The 14,576-nt window shown below is 24.2% G+C and overlaps 1 protein-coding gene across 1 annotated transcript; it reads right to left on the bottom strand.

Moving 5' to 3' along the window:
- Positions 1-11,081: 11,081 nt before the first annotated feature.
- On the bottom strand, positions 11,082-14,536 carry LOC123265346. Its single transcript, XM_044729063.1, has 5 exons — positions 14,201-14,536; positions 13,656-13,741; positions 12,432-13,120; positions 11,615-11,720; positions 11,082-11,537 (listed from the first exon to the last, which is right to left on the bottom strand). The coding sequence occupies exons 1-5, from the start codon at positions 14,434-14,436 to the stop codon at positions 11,383-11,385; spliced, it is 1,272 nt and encodes a 423-aa protein (XP_044584998.1). The 5' UTR covers positions 14,437-14,536; the 3' UTR covers positions 11,082-11,382.
- Positions 14,537-14,576: the final 40 nt, after the last annotated feature.

Here is a 14,576-nt window from a genome sequence, read left to right on the forward strand (position 1 = left end):
ACGTCAGGATGCCGACGACTCAGGAAAGCTTGGAAGCGCAAGCGCATGTTCGTTAACTATAGACTTGTATCATATTAGTTCAAAGTTAAATTATAGCTTTGTATGACAACTACATATGCTTCTGTTTATCTTGCAATTGATAAATGAATTAGATAGAAGCGTAAAAATTATAAGACTATCTTTTATTTATTGAGGATAAATAAATAAATTAACTGATTGATTCGAGGGAAATTAAAACGGGGACGAAATACACGCGAGGAGATATCTGTTGATGCAACAACCTGTATGATCGGTTAAAGATCGGATCTGTTGCTTCGATTCATCAACTTTAAAAAAAATAAATTACTTTTGAGTAAAATACTGCAGCTTATAAATTTAATTGTTAAGAAAGATATATTTTATTAAATTATTAAACTTATAAAAAAAATTATTTTTTCGCATTTAAAATTATTTATTTTATTTATTTATTTAACAATTTAGACCCTGAAGACAAAGCTCCCTAAGGGCTCCCTAAGTAATAAAACGATAATAATAATTAAATGAGGTAATTAATAATGTAATAATGTTAATATGAGATGTTGACTCAAAGCAAATCAAATTATATTGTAAAGTGTAAGTTGTAAGTTATAAACTACTGAGCTAACTAAATGAAAACTAAAAAAATTCGATGAAATTGTAATTATTATGTGACTGCCGTAACTTGTGAACTATGAATAAATGAAATTTTGCTTTATTAAATAATGAATTTTGTTAAATTGCACTGTACTTTCTTAACTATTGGCGTTTTTAAAGATATAAGCTCATCCCGATGTTACACTTATCAAGAGCTTTCATTTGAGTACCTACATGCATTTTTCATATATTTTTCATACATACATATATATCTAATATATAAATATATGAAAAATTGATGTGGGTACTCAAATGAAAGGTCTCGATGAGTGTAACATCAGAATGAGCTTATATCTTTAAAAATATTAATAGTTCTCAAAATACAAGGTCATTTCTTTATTATTAATTGAAATTTCTACCTCTGTAAATTTACTAATTTATAGTTTTAAATGCATAAATTTAAAAATCGCAAAATTATTTTTCTAAAAGTATACTTTTGAATAATATTCTTTGTCAAAAAATAGACGTTTGAATATTTTTTAATTTCAACAACGTTGTAAATTTTTATTAGTACAAGCACTAAAGTTTTATACAAAAAGTCTTAAAATTATTGTGTAGAGCAATCGAAATATCTGAAAAACTAAGCATCGTAAAACAAAAGTTTAATTAAATGTGATCCCCCTTTTTTTTTTTTGAGTTATGAGAGATCAAGCGAAAAAGCGCTGAACTAGCCCCGCCCTATCTATTTTTTAGTGTCAAGTTTAATTTTTCTGTCACGAAACACTTGAACGTGGTTAAAATAATAACGAATTTTTAAAATTTTTCCAACATATCGAAGACGTTAATTAAATAATTATTTGCCGATGAATAGAGAAGAAAATTATTTAAAAGAATATTTCGACTTAACTGTAAATCCTGTGAACTAGTTTTCCTATCGAGAATAATAAGTCTAACAGATTTAAACGATCGGGAATTGAGAATTAGAAAAGTAAGACTATTTTTTACTTTTTTACGATCAAACTTCTTTTCGCATTTATCTTGGAAATATAAACGGGATTAATATATATGGGATATTTGTATGAGTAAACTAATAGAGAGACAAGAAAGTTTGAAAACTGTACTCTGCCATTTGTATACAAAATAAATAAAAAAAGTTTGTCAGCCCGACGTAAAGGGAATGTTAAAACGCTGTTAGTTGTGAGTGATAAATGCTAAAACCATCAATTCTATTTTATTTAGTTTTCATCAGAAAAATTTAAAAAGCAAATATTCTAAAGCAGAGGATAATATCGATCTCAATTTACATTTTACTTCAATAATTTCTCGAGCAATGCTGGGGAGTGTGATATCATTTTATACAGCGTCAATATATGTCTTTTGTAAGGGTAGATCCTTCGTCTGCACACAAACCAATTCAGTGTTGAAAAGATATTATATTTATTGAGAAATTGGAGTATTTATCGACGAACTAGCGTACAAAGAGTCATAAATATAATTATTTTTAAAAGTAATAAAGAAAAATAGAAAAACTCACTACCGGAGACATTTTTTTAACCCCCGTTTTCGTGTATAATTCACGATCTAAAGGGTTGCAAGTGAATTTAAGCCATTAACCTTAAGGTATTAAATATTAATCTTGAGGCAGTGAATCATCTCGACAGTAGTTACGGGCTTCAAAATGAAAATTGTCTATAAATAAATAAATTAAAAGAAAAAATTTATTTTTAACGCAAAAGGATATTTAATATTATATTGTGTTTTTTTGTAATTGTAATTTAATATTATATTATATTGATGTGTGGAACATGATAGCTCTTTAAAAAATCTAATTAAAGAAAAATTATTTTTTTTACAAATTTAGAAATAATTTTTTTAAGAAAATTTATATTTCTTCTGCTAAAAAATAAAATTGTTTAAAATTTTAAATAAATTAAATTGTTCATTTAAAAAAAAAAAAAATTTTAAAGGTCTAAAAAAAATTAGACTTTTTTTTATCATTAGATTTACATATATGAGCGTAAACTTTCGGTTTAATGAAACTAAAATTAAACTAGACAGAAATCTTGACATTATGCTCTGTCTCTTGATTTAAAATTTACAGTGAAGAGTTTTGTGGTATAGAATTCAACACTCATTAGTCGCAGCACTACCGAGTATTTAACTATTCAAATTCTAGTGTATTATCATTAAATGCAGCAGAGTTAAACTTCAAACGGAATGAACAGACACAATAGCAATTGTCGCAGGAATATTTAATACCAAAGTTTTTAATGTTTTATCGTGTTACAATATTCTATCAAAGTTTTTATTTATTAGAACAATGAATTTAAATATATTTACATTGAATTGAAATAATTTTTTACCTTTAAATTCATTCGACAACTCGAATAAGCATCAAAAAGCAGAAGTAATAAAAAAAGTAGTAAGAAGACAAGATCGATTAAGTTGATTTCCACAAAATTATAGGTAACGACTACGACAACGACTACATCGTCGGCGACGACAACGATCGAGTCCGCCCTCCAAACCTTACTTTTTAATCTTATCACCATTTTCTTTAGAATTTTCTCCGAACGCTGCCAATATCTAACCTTTGACCATTTCTTAAAACTTATTGTCACCTTCTCGGTCAATATCGATTGATATTTTTTAATTTGTTTGTCAGCTATAATTTAGATCATTTTTATTATTAAGTCAATTTATTATGATAAGTATTTAGGCTGCATTCGAAAAGGCTCTATCTCTAGATACATAATTACGAAATGACCTTGTATCTTGTGAACTATTGACATTTTTGAAGATATAAGCTCATCCCGATGTTACACTCATCGAGACCTTTCATTTGAGTACCCACATCAATTTTTTATATATTTCATATATTTATATATATTATATATATAAATATATGAAAAATATAACAAAAATGCATGTTGGTACTCAAATGAAAGCTCTTGACGAGTGTAACATCGGGATGAGCTTATATCTTCAAAAACGTCATTAGTTAAGAAAGCGTAGTGCAATTTAACAAATATCTTGTGAACTATTGACATTTTTAAAGATATAAGCTCATCCCGACATTAGACTCATCGAGACCTTTCATTTGAGTACCCACATCAATTTTTCATATATTTTATATATGTATATATGAAAAATATATCAAAAATGCATGTGGGTACTCAAATGATAGCTCTTGATGAGTATAACATCGGGATGAGCTTATATCTTTAAAAACGTCAATTATTAATAAATTACAGTGCAATTTAACAAAATAATTGCTAGTATATTTCAAAATGCTTATTATTAAAAATAATAAATTGTTAATTTATTTTAAAAATTCCAAATAAATTAATTATTAATAAAAAAAAAAAAAAAAAACCCTGATTTAATTTACGATGAATTTATGATGTATAAATTTTCTAAAAAAAATTTCCTGTTTGACATGATGAATATCTTCGCATTTCAACAAGTCGAGATTGGCCGTTTGGCTTAGATGATAGAGATTGAATACTACACGGAAAAAAAAATATTGTTAAAATGACTATCCAACGTATTCTCAAATGACGTTTCCTTAAAATTACAATCTGGATTTCTGATTTAAGGATTCATTTGTTTGACTTAAAAGCATACAGAGAATAGCTCTTGTAGATATATGTAGTTTCGTCAAAACAGGCAACTGTTTCGTTAACGTGAGGATCTGTATAGTTGAATTAACTAAATGTAACGCTAAAATAATGATATGGATCGTCATTTTGATGATCCGCTGTATAGCTGAATTGCTGAATTGGCTATACAGCGTATATCTCTAAAAAAATGACTATACGGCGTATAGTCAGAATAACGATACGTATCCTTATTGTGACGATATTTTTTTCTCCGTGTAAATACATCTTCCGCTTACGGAAGTTAGTTTTCTAACTGATGTATAGTCTAGTCTTTTCCTGACGTTCAATATAATTTTTTTCTTATTTTATCATACTTGAAATTTCATTTAAAACTATTTTTTTATTTGAAAATTTTTTACCAGTTACGTTAAAAATAAAAAAAAGTACATCCGATATTTGATGTTGAATTTAACAACTTGTAAAGAAGTATTTTCCCAGGGTATTAAATTTTTTCCTAAACAAGCTCTTCTGTCGTTGAGTAATTAAATTATAATTCTATAATTAATCAAGCTTTGCTCGTTCACATGTATTAAAATTTAAAAATAAGCTCCCTCGAGCTAATTTAATTAAATTCAAAAAGTTATGAATTTTTTTCTTACTCCTATTTTCGGAGCTTGTAATTGATTGAAAGTTGAATATAAATAGAACGTATCAATCATCTTAAAAAACTGCTAAATAATTAGTATCGGTTTTACTTCATGCCTTCGAAGAATTCAATCGACCGTATGATTTTTTTAAAGCTACGAATTTAGATCTTGTTAGCTAAAATACGATTCTTGGTAAACTTTTGAAACTATTAACTAATCTGTACACTTTTAGAAAAGATCTGTAAAAATACTTTCAACCTTTTCGATTATATTTATTAACAAGAAAACAATTATCGATTTATAATTGTTTCCAACAATAATTATCAAGTTTTCTTTAAAATATCCAATGAAAACTTTGTTCATTTATTTACGTACACTTTTGAGACTTAATTTTGTTTCAAGTTTAAGTAAAGATAAAAAAATATTGTAATTTTAAGGTAGAGAAATAAATATTGGCTTTTGTCATCTTGTTTTTCATATATCTGAAACTCTGATGTCCTGAAAGTCGTAAATTTTTTCCAATGGAACGAAAATTTTTGTATTTTTTTATCCTTCAACCTCAGGGAAAGCTCGATTGCCCGATATTTCGATGCTCGGGCTTCTTATTTACGGTGTAAAAAAAACATTCCATGAACTGACAATAAATCTAATATATATTGCATACTACAATAGTCAATCGATAGGTAATTCGTCGGATTTATTCCGATTTAATAAAATAAAATAAAATAACATTAATATCCGCTGCTTCATTAGCCGTATTATAAAATTCCTTTTTTAAATTTAATTAAAAATTTTTTTTTAACTTCCTACAACACAAAAAAACTTCCACGGATTTAAATTTCAAAAAATTCTCATTTATTTTTTATCTTTATAATTATTATACAAAAAAAAAATATAGAAACAGTTTCTATATTTTTTCCGTATCGTTTAAACGTCCGAATATAATTTTTCCGAATTATTTTCCTTTCTTAATTAAATAAAAAAAATTTTTTTTTCATTAACTACAACACAAAAAAACTTCCACGGATTTAAATTTCAATAAAATTCCCATTTATTTTTTATCCTTATAATTTTTATACAAAAAAAAATATAGAAACAGTTCCTATATTTTTTTCCGTATCGTTTAAACGTCAGTTATAATTTTTATAAATTATTTTCCTTTTTTAATTAAATAAAAAAAAATTTTGAAATTCTTTCCTTAAAATTATCTAAAATTCAAACAAAATCAACTTTAATATCTGTCTTTTTAGATAGATTTAAAAGCTTTCAGAGTAATTAACTTAATCAACTTATACACTTTTTTACTTTATAAAAATTATTCATAACTGATTATTTGATTAAAAACTTTAATTTTAAAGGACTCGTTTTCATCAATAATAAATTAGATAAATAAGTAATCAAGTTATTGAATCTTTCTTAACGTCCTACAAAACTATTACTTCCTCAAAACTTATGATATTACTTTAAAAAATTAATTTTTCCTAAAATTGAATTAAAACTTTTTGATAGAGATATTTTTTTTAATTTTGCTGATTGCATGAACAAAAATAAAAAAAAAATCGTCAAAGATAAGAGAAAAGTAATAGAGCGAGTGATTTTCTTCAGATGTACTATCAATTAGGTAAAAGAGCGTAATTTCTCAATAGAGCTCAAAGCGACTGAAGAAATTCTATTAATTTTTAATTTTCAGAAACGATAATTAAATAATAAAAATTTAAATAAATAAATATACAGAAAATTTGATTCTTTTGTTCTCGACATGAATTGAAAAAGTTCAAAGCATACCAATACGGTAAAAAAAAAAAATCGATGTTAAATTTGCGAACATATTGTCAAATACCGAACATTTTTGTTCTTGTTTCCGACTTTCTTTATTACCACACAAGAGAGTACGGCAATAACGAAAATAGAGGCAAAAGAAATACAAAGAAACTAAAAAAAGATGATAAAATATTCGAACCTCGTCTCCGCTGACGTTATAAGTTGTACATTTCATAAATTGCCAAACAAATCAATGGTTTTCTTTAACGATCTGCTCGCCAAATAAATATCACTGATAAGGACATTGATTATGATAATAAAAAATAAAAAATAAAAAAATTAGACTAGATTTATTTAATCGGTTACTATAAATTTTTATTATTTTATTGTCAATGTAAGCTGCTTATCGATCGATGAATAAAAAATACTTATGAATTTTTGACGTGACAGGACAGGAGCTAGCAAACTGATATGAGTAAAATGGGTTATTTGAAATTTATCAGGACTTGTCATTCACAGTTAAAATATTTAATAGCTTAAAAATATAAATCTCGTGAATGGATTATAAAATTGTACTTGTCAATTACAATAAAGTTGTTTAAAAATCATTATTTAAATTGATTGATTAAAAAAATTGTTTCAGGACAATACACGGAAAAAAGTAAACTGTAATATTCACTCGGATTCCGGTTAATTTTTATAGTTTCAAAAACTAAAGCGGACATCGGGGTGGCAAAAATATAAATATTACAGAACTTAATTAGTAGCTGTCACTAAATAACGACTCTTTCATCTTAAAAAATTACAGTTTCAAACAGTAAAAATTACGGGTTGCAGTCAACTAGTCAGACTGACAACATTCCGAATTAATAAATTACTAGAACTTAAAAAGTAAATATAAAATATAATTTAAAATAATTAATTTTACAAATTTTATAATTCCGAAAAATATAAACTTGAATAAAGAAAAAACTAAAGCTATATTAATAGAATCTTTTAAAATCACAAAGTCTCAATAAATTAAAAAACATAACAACGAAAATTTTTACGTCAAAATGAATGAATAGACGAACACTTATTTAGCCGAAAAATGTAAATATATAGTTATTTGGATGAGTAATTTTCCTTGAGGAATATAAGATTTATGTTTACCTATATTCAATAGCTTGGTGTTTTATGATTTTTTAAATTGTTTTTCGGCTGGTATTCTATTTAAGTTAATGTATTTTATAAACTTTGAATGCAGCGGAATTTTTAATTTTCTAGAGTTTTGATAATTCGGAATGTTGTCGATCTAACTGGTTGACCGCAACCCAAAATTACCATTTCAATATACAGTCAATATTATGAGGAGAAGGGGAACTCAGATGAAAGAGAAGGGGGTCTCACTCTGGGAGAATTTAACATTTGAAACAGTAAAAATTATACTTTTAAAATATACATTTTACCAGTCCAAGCAAGTCAATAATTACAATTTGATTTTTAGCGTTGCGTTTAAAATTTACCATTTTACTTTGTTACAAATTTACTAACTTTATTTTATACTTTTTACATATCATAAGATAATTTTTTAGCTACGAAATGATAAATATCAAAGTCTGAATTCTTAATTATTATACTTAAATATTTTAGACATTTACATAGCGAATATCACTGTTTAAAATAGTATTTTCTTCCGTGTAAAGAGTAAATTGTAACGTTTAAATGGTAAATATTATAAAGTGAATAGTAAAATCACGATTTTACTGTTTGAAATGGTAATTTTTAGCAGTTGATCATTACTTATTATAAATCGACTGTTATTTATTACAGTTTACTTTTTTCCGTGTATTTGTAAATATTTTCTTATAAGATGTTAAAGCGTGCGTTTATTATTTATTTATTCAAATTATCTATTTATTCTGACAGTGAAAAAAGTCTGTTTGAAATGATCCGTAAAATTATGCGTCATATATAAAAACCCAACAAAATCTGGGTAACAAGATCATATGAAGAGAAATAAAGAGAGAAAGATATAGTTTTGAATAAATGATCTATCAATCTCCATTGTGTTGGGTAACGCTTCAAGCTCCAGGATTTTCCAGGAAAATTTTGTCATTTTTTTATGTCGTCAACATCAGTTACATAATAAATAAAGGATCTTATAAAATACAACATATTTAATATACATATTAAATAGATAGTCAAGAAGATATTATTCTTACAAGTTTTTTTACTAAATTTGGACACTTGTTTTCATTTTTTTTAATTTCTTTTAATCTACTTCAAGAAAAAAAAATTGACATTTTTTTAACAAGAAATTTATTTATTCAAAATTTTAAACAAATTTAATTTTTTTGATAATTTTAAACAATTTTTTTAGCTGAAGAAATAAAAAATTTTCTTACAGTAATTTTTATTGTTTAAAAATTTTTCTAGATTTTAAAAAAATACAATTTTAAATAAACTTTCAAATTTTAATCAAAAATTTTTTTTTATCAATTTAAAAATATTTTTTTTGACAAAAAGTTACAGTGAGAAAATTTTTTATTTCTTCAGCTAAAAAAATTGTTTAAAATTATTGAAAAGTTTTGATTTGAAAAAAAAAGTTTTCTAGGTTTAAAAAAGAATAATTTTAAATAAACTTTAAAATTTGAATCAAAAATTTTTTTTTACAAATTTAGAAATTTTTTTTTTAACAGAAAATTACAGTGAGAAAATTTTTTATTTCTTCAGCTAAAAAAATTGTTTAAAATTATTAAAAAGTTTTGAATTGGAAAAGTTTTCTAGATTTAAAAAAGAATAAACTTCAAAATTTTAATCAAAAATTTTTTTTTACAAATTTAAAAATATTTTTTTTGACAAAAAAATTACTGAGAAAATTTTATAATTCTTCATCTAAAAAAAATAGTTTAAAATTAATTTCTTGTTCTTATTTTCAAAAAGAAATAAATTTTATCTGTAAATGTAAGTAATTAATTATCAAAATTTTCTAGAATAATTATTCTGATAGCGCTAATGATATGCTTGAAATTGTATCTACGGCGTATATTCTATTTCCCTTGACACATGAGAAAGCTGATAATAACCACTTTAAATGAATATGATAATGTTTCTACACATTATTTGTTCTGATATTTATTTTTCCTTGTTAGTTATTGGTCTCCAATAAATTGTCAAGTAATTTTCATGAAAAAAAAAAAATAATAAATGAATTATTTATAAAATTTTGATAAAAATAAAAAATTATCCAATAAAATAACCATGTACTTCACACTCGACTCTCTGATAAATTCCACGCGTTCTTTCAGGTTCCTTGTTGAAAATAATTATAAAAATACGTTTCAAATTTAATTTTTTGATAATTTTCAATAATAATTTTTTCGTAAAAAATTTATTGAATAAAATAAAAAAATGATTAATTAATAAATCAAAAATTATAATCAATAATCTATTCATAAGCTATGATCTGCATATCTCTTTGACTAATCCAGATTCAGTTGTATTACTGGCCCTTAATTCTGTGAAGAGCGAAATATATATTACGACATATGGTACATGGTTTAGTGATTTAACTAACTATATCCAGATGATATATCCATTTACGCACATAGACAATGCACTGAGCGCGTAATCTATGAGTACATAACAATATCTATGAATTAATTTCTCCGGGATACAATTACTCTCATTAGATTTAAACTACCAGACCTTTAAATAATTAAAACCATTAAATTCCTGCTATAAAGATTGAATAATAAATTTTATCAATCTATTGATTAATTTATCACAAATTGTGCTTAAAATTTTTTTATAATTACAATAAAAAATTTAATTGGTTTTTTAGAATTTATTAAAATAGATCCTATATTTAGTATCATAAATTTATCTTCAATTTCTAAGAAAAGATTTTTTTATGTGAATTGAAAATGCCAGAATATAATACTTAGAACGTCAAAAGATAAAATGTAATATATTGATACATTTACGGAAATTAATTAACAGATTTTGCGTGGGCGCTTTTATGAAATTTCCAGCATAAAAAAGAGTGAAGGTTACTTTTTTTTTCTCTTTTTAAAAAATGATACTCTTATCTACTAAATATTAGAGTAAAATTTTAATTGCAAAAAGATTTAATTAAATAAATTAAAATTTTTGGAAAAATTATAAAATTTTTTTTAAAAAAAGGATCAAGCCTTGTAATAAAATGATAAAAAAAAATTTAATAGCTCTTTTTTTTAAGAGGAATTGAATAGAGCTTATCATAGGAATCTATAAACTCTATATCAATGAAGAAGAATTACGGCAAATGATTTTGCCGGAAGTTGGTACAATATAATTGAGATTTTATCTATATAAAGTAAATGGTATTTATCCTATTAAACTATTATATTTTATAAAATTTGCAGACATCTGAAAATTTTTTTAACAAATTAATTATTGTAAAAAATATTATTAAAAATTTTGTAAACACTCTTCTTAAGTTAGTTTATTTATTTGTTGGTAACTAGACTATTTATTCACAAGTTTGATCAAGAGATAAAGAGATTAGAAAAATAAATTTTTTTTTAATGGATTAACACTGTCCCGTTTCTCAAAAAAAAAAAAAAAAAATATTCCTTGGTAAAAAATTCAACCGTAAATTGCTCTTTGATTATAACTATTCTTAAATGTATAATTTCCAATGGTACATACTGATTGTTTTTTATAATTATAAATCATTACACTCGTAATTGTCAGCATAAAAAATAATACCAAAAATATATTGATACAAAATAAATTTAACTTGGTCGATAAATAAGTCGTGGTTCTACCAAATGGGAAGAATTCAAATTAACCAATTCGTCATTGAATTGATTAATTTTAATTTCATTTTCGTCATGTTCAAATGGCAAGGCAAATTTTCCTTCTGGAGCTTTAATTTGATCGTGTCCATCTAAATTAACATAAAGAAAAATAATTAATCTTAGTTTAATTAAAGATTTTATTTTAATAAATATCTAAATAAATTACCAATAATTTTGAGTACATATTCACTGGTTCCATGTTCCTTGGCATATATTTTGGCAGTTATATATCCGGAAACTGTTGGAGAGTAATCTTCGCCAATTTTCAAAGTCTGTTGACAAAAAATATTAAATATCTGTATTATTAAGAAAATAAGAAAAATTTTATGTCCAGAATTTAAATTTATATCTCTAGATACATAATTAAGAAATGACCTTGTATCATGTGAACTATTGACATTTTTAAAAATATAAGCTCATCCCGATGTTACACTCTTCAAGACCTTTCATTTGAGTACCCACATCAATTTTTTCATATATTTATATATATTATATATTTATATATATGTATGTATGAAAAATATATCAAAAATGTATGTGGGTACTCAAATGAAAGCTCTTGATGAGTATAACATCGGGATGAGCTTATATCTTTAAAAATGTCAATAGTTAAGAAATTACCTTGTATCTTGTGAAATATTGACATTTTTAAAGATATAAGCTCACCCCGATATTACATTCTTCAAGACCTTTCATTTGAGTACCCACATCAATTTTTCATATATTTCATATATTTATATATATTATATAAATGTATGTATGAAAAATATATCAAAAATGCATGTGGGTACTCAAATGAAATGTCTTGATGAGTATAACATCAGGATGAGCTTATATTTTTAAAACTGTCAATATTTAAGAAAGTACAGTGTAATTAAATAAAAGCCATTATTTAATAAAGCAAAATTTTAATTATTTATTTATTATCAGTCACATAGTGACTAAAAAGTTGGTAGTTTTTAATTAATTTATTAAATACTCACACGAAATGCGATGATATCATTAATTTCAAAACTTGATTCATAAATCGGATATTTGAATGGATTAATAGTAGCAAAATTAAAGTCACTTTCAATAAATTCATTGGCTTTATTTTGAGGTAGATTGTGTGATGATCGTACTGGAGAGTTTTCCATTTTAATTTGATTATTTTTCATAGAAACATGAGAAACTTCAGAGTTTGTTCTTATTCTTTTACTGGAGTAAGTAACGGGAGCAGGATTATTTTTTAAACTTAGTAAAGTTGACAAAGTTGCTGCTTCGTTAGAACGAATAGTTGGTTTTGTACGAGGAGATATTAAGTTCCCATTTGTTTCAACATTTGTAACTTGACCAGTTTCATCATCAAAATTAAATTTTAGGTGTTTTGGTGTGGCTTTTTCGAAGATAACTTTAACATCATTCGTTGTACTATTAAATCCATTTTTTTGGAAGTCATTATAAGGTGTCATGGCTGGTTCTTGGTCAACAGTAATTTTATTTTTTTTAGATAATCGTCGCCCTCTTTTACGTCTTTTTTTCATAATTACGGTTGACAAATTTAGAATATTTGCGTCAGTATTAACATCATTCTCAGAAACTGTTTCTATTTGGTTATATACATCTAAGTCAGTAGTATCGGATTTTTCTGATTGCCGTGATTCTGGCTCTATAGATTGCCTTGATTCTGATTCTATAATTTTAATAAATAAATTAATTTTTAAAAATAACTTATTAAAAATTCTTTTAGAAAATCGACCTTGAATATGACATTAAATTTAGCAGTTACTTAACCATTTTTTTATTTTTTTTTTAACAAATAGATTTTTTAAAAGAATTATTTTTAAAAAATTGCATTTTTTATTTTTTAAAATTTCTACATGTAAGTTTTTTTTTCTACTTTTTTTGTCATAATTTATTTGTTAAAAAAATTCTTAAAATTATTAATTATCTGCTAAATTAATTTTCATACCTTGAATATAAGTATCTCTTACTAAAACAATTAAAATTTTATTACAACATATTATTTATGTAATATCCAAGTTTAAAAAACATACACAAAAATTATTCTATGACAAATAATAAAAAAACACTGATACTAATATTAATTATTATTTTTTTTTTTTCAGTTTTTCTCTTACAAATTACTTGAGAGAGTAACAAATAAGATTTGTGACCAATCATCATTACTGGACATACATATAATGATAATTAATATTTTTCCTTACTCGATGATTGCATTTTCTTCGGGGAAGGCACTGTTTCATTTGATGTTGAAGAATCATTTGATAATTCAGGACATCCGGGAACAACCCTAAAAAAAAATAATATTAGAGTAATAAAATAAATTATGAAAATTAAGTTAGCCGACATTTAAAAATTTTTAGAATTTTTTTTTTATTGAAAAAATGATTACAAAAAAATAAAAAAAAAATTTTCATTTGTAAAAAAATTTAAAAATTGTAAGTGCAATTTTTAAAAAATATTTTTTTGTTTTAATTTAATTATTTAAAAAAAAAAACCAAAAAATTAAAATCGTCGGTTAACTTTAGTATTATAAATAAATAACGTAGTAATAAAATTAATGAAAATGAACTTAGCAGACAATTTTTGATTTTTTTTAATTAAATTAGAACTAAAAAAAATATTTTTAAAAAATTACACGTGTAAATTTTTTTTCATTAAAATAAACTATAAAAATTTTCAAATGGCTAATTTAATTTTCATAAATTACGCAGTATTAAAAGTTAAAAATAATTTATAAATTACTTACTTAATAATATCATTTTCTTGTACAATTCTTATATCTTCAATTAATGGAAAAAGAACACTATTCTCTGTACTAAGATAAAATGGTTTAGTAATAGCAAAAATATTAGCTATTTTTGAGTGTAATTGTAGAACATTATTTATTGCGGATGTATCCACATAAATGAAACTCAATTTTCTTGCATCTTGATAAAACTTTGATAAATTTAATTTCACACGAAAGTTTGTTGAGTTTGACATTATTTACTTTTAAATTAACAATTTTTATGGCCAAATTGTTTAATAATATTTAATAATATTGAATTTTGAGGTTAGACCATTTGGATGCCGGTGAAAAAAATGTTCTTTGAGTTCTTTCAAGTTCTTTGTTGTCATTACGG

This window comes from Cotesia glomerata, linkage group LG5, assembly GCF_020080835.1.
Source record: "Cotesia glomerata isolate CgM1 linkage group LG5, MPM_Cglom_v2.3, whole genome shotgun sequence".
Taxonomy (NCBI): domain Eukaryota; kingdom Metazoa; phylum Arthropoda; class Insecta; order Hymenoptera; family Braconidae; genus Cotesia; species Cotesia glomerata.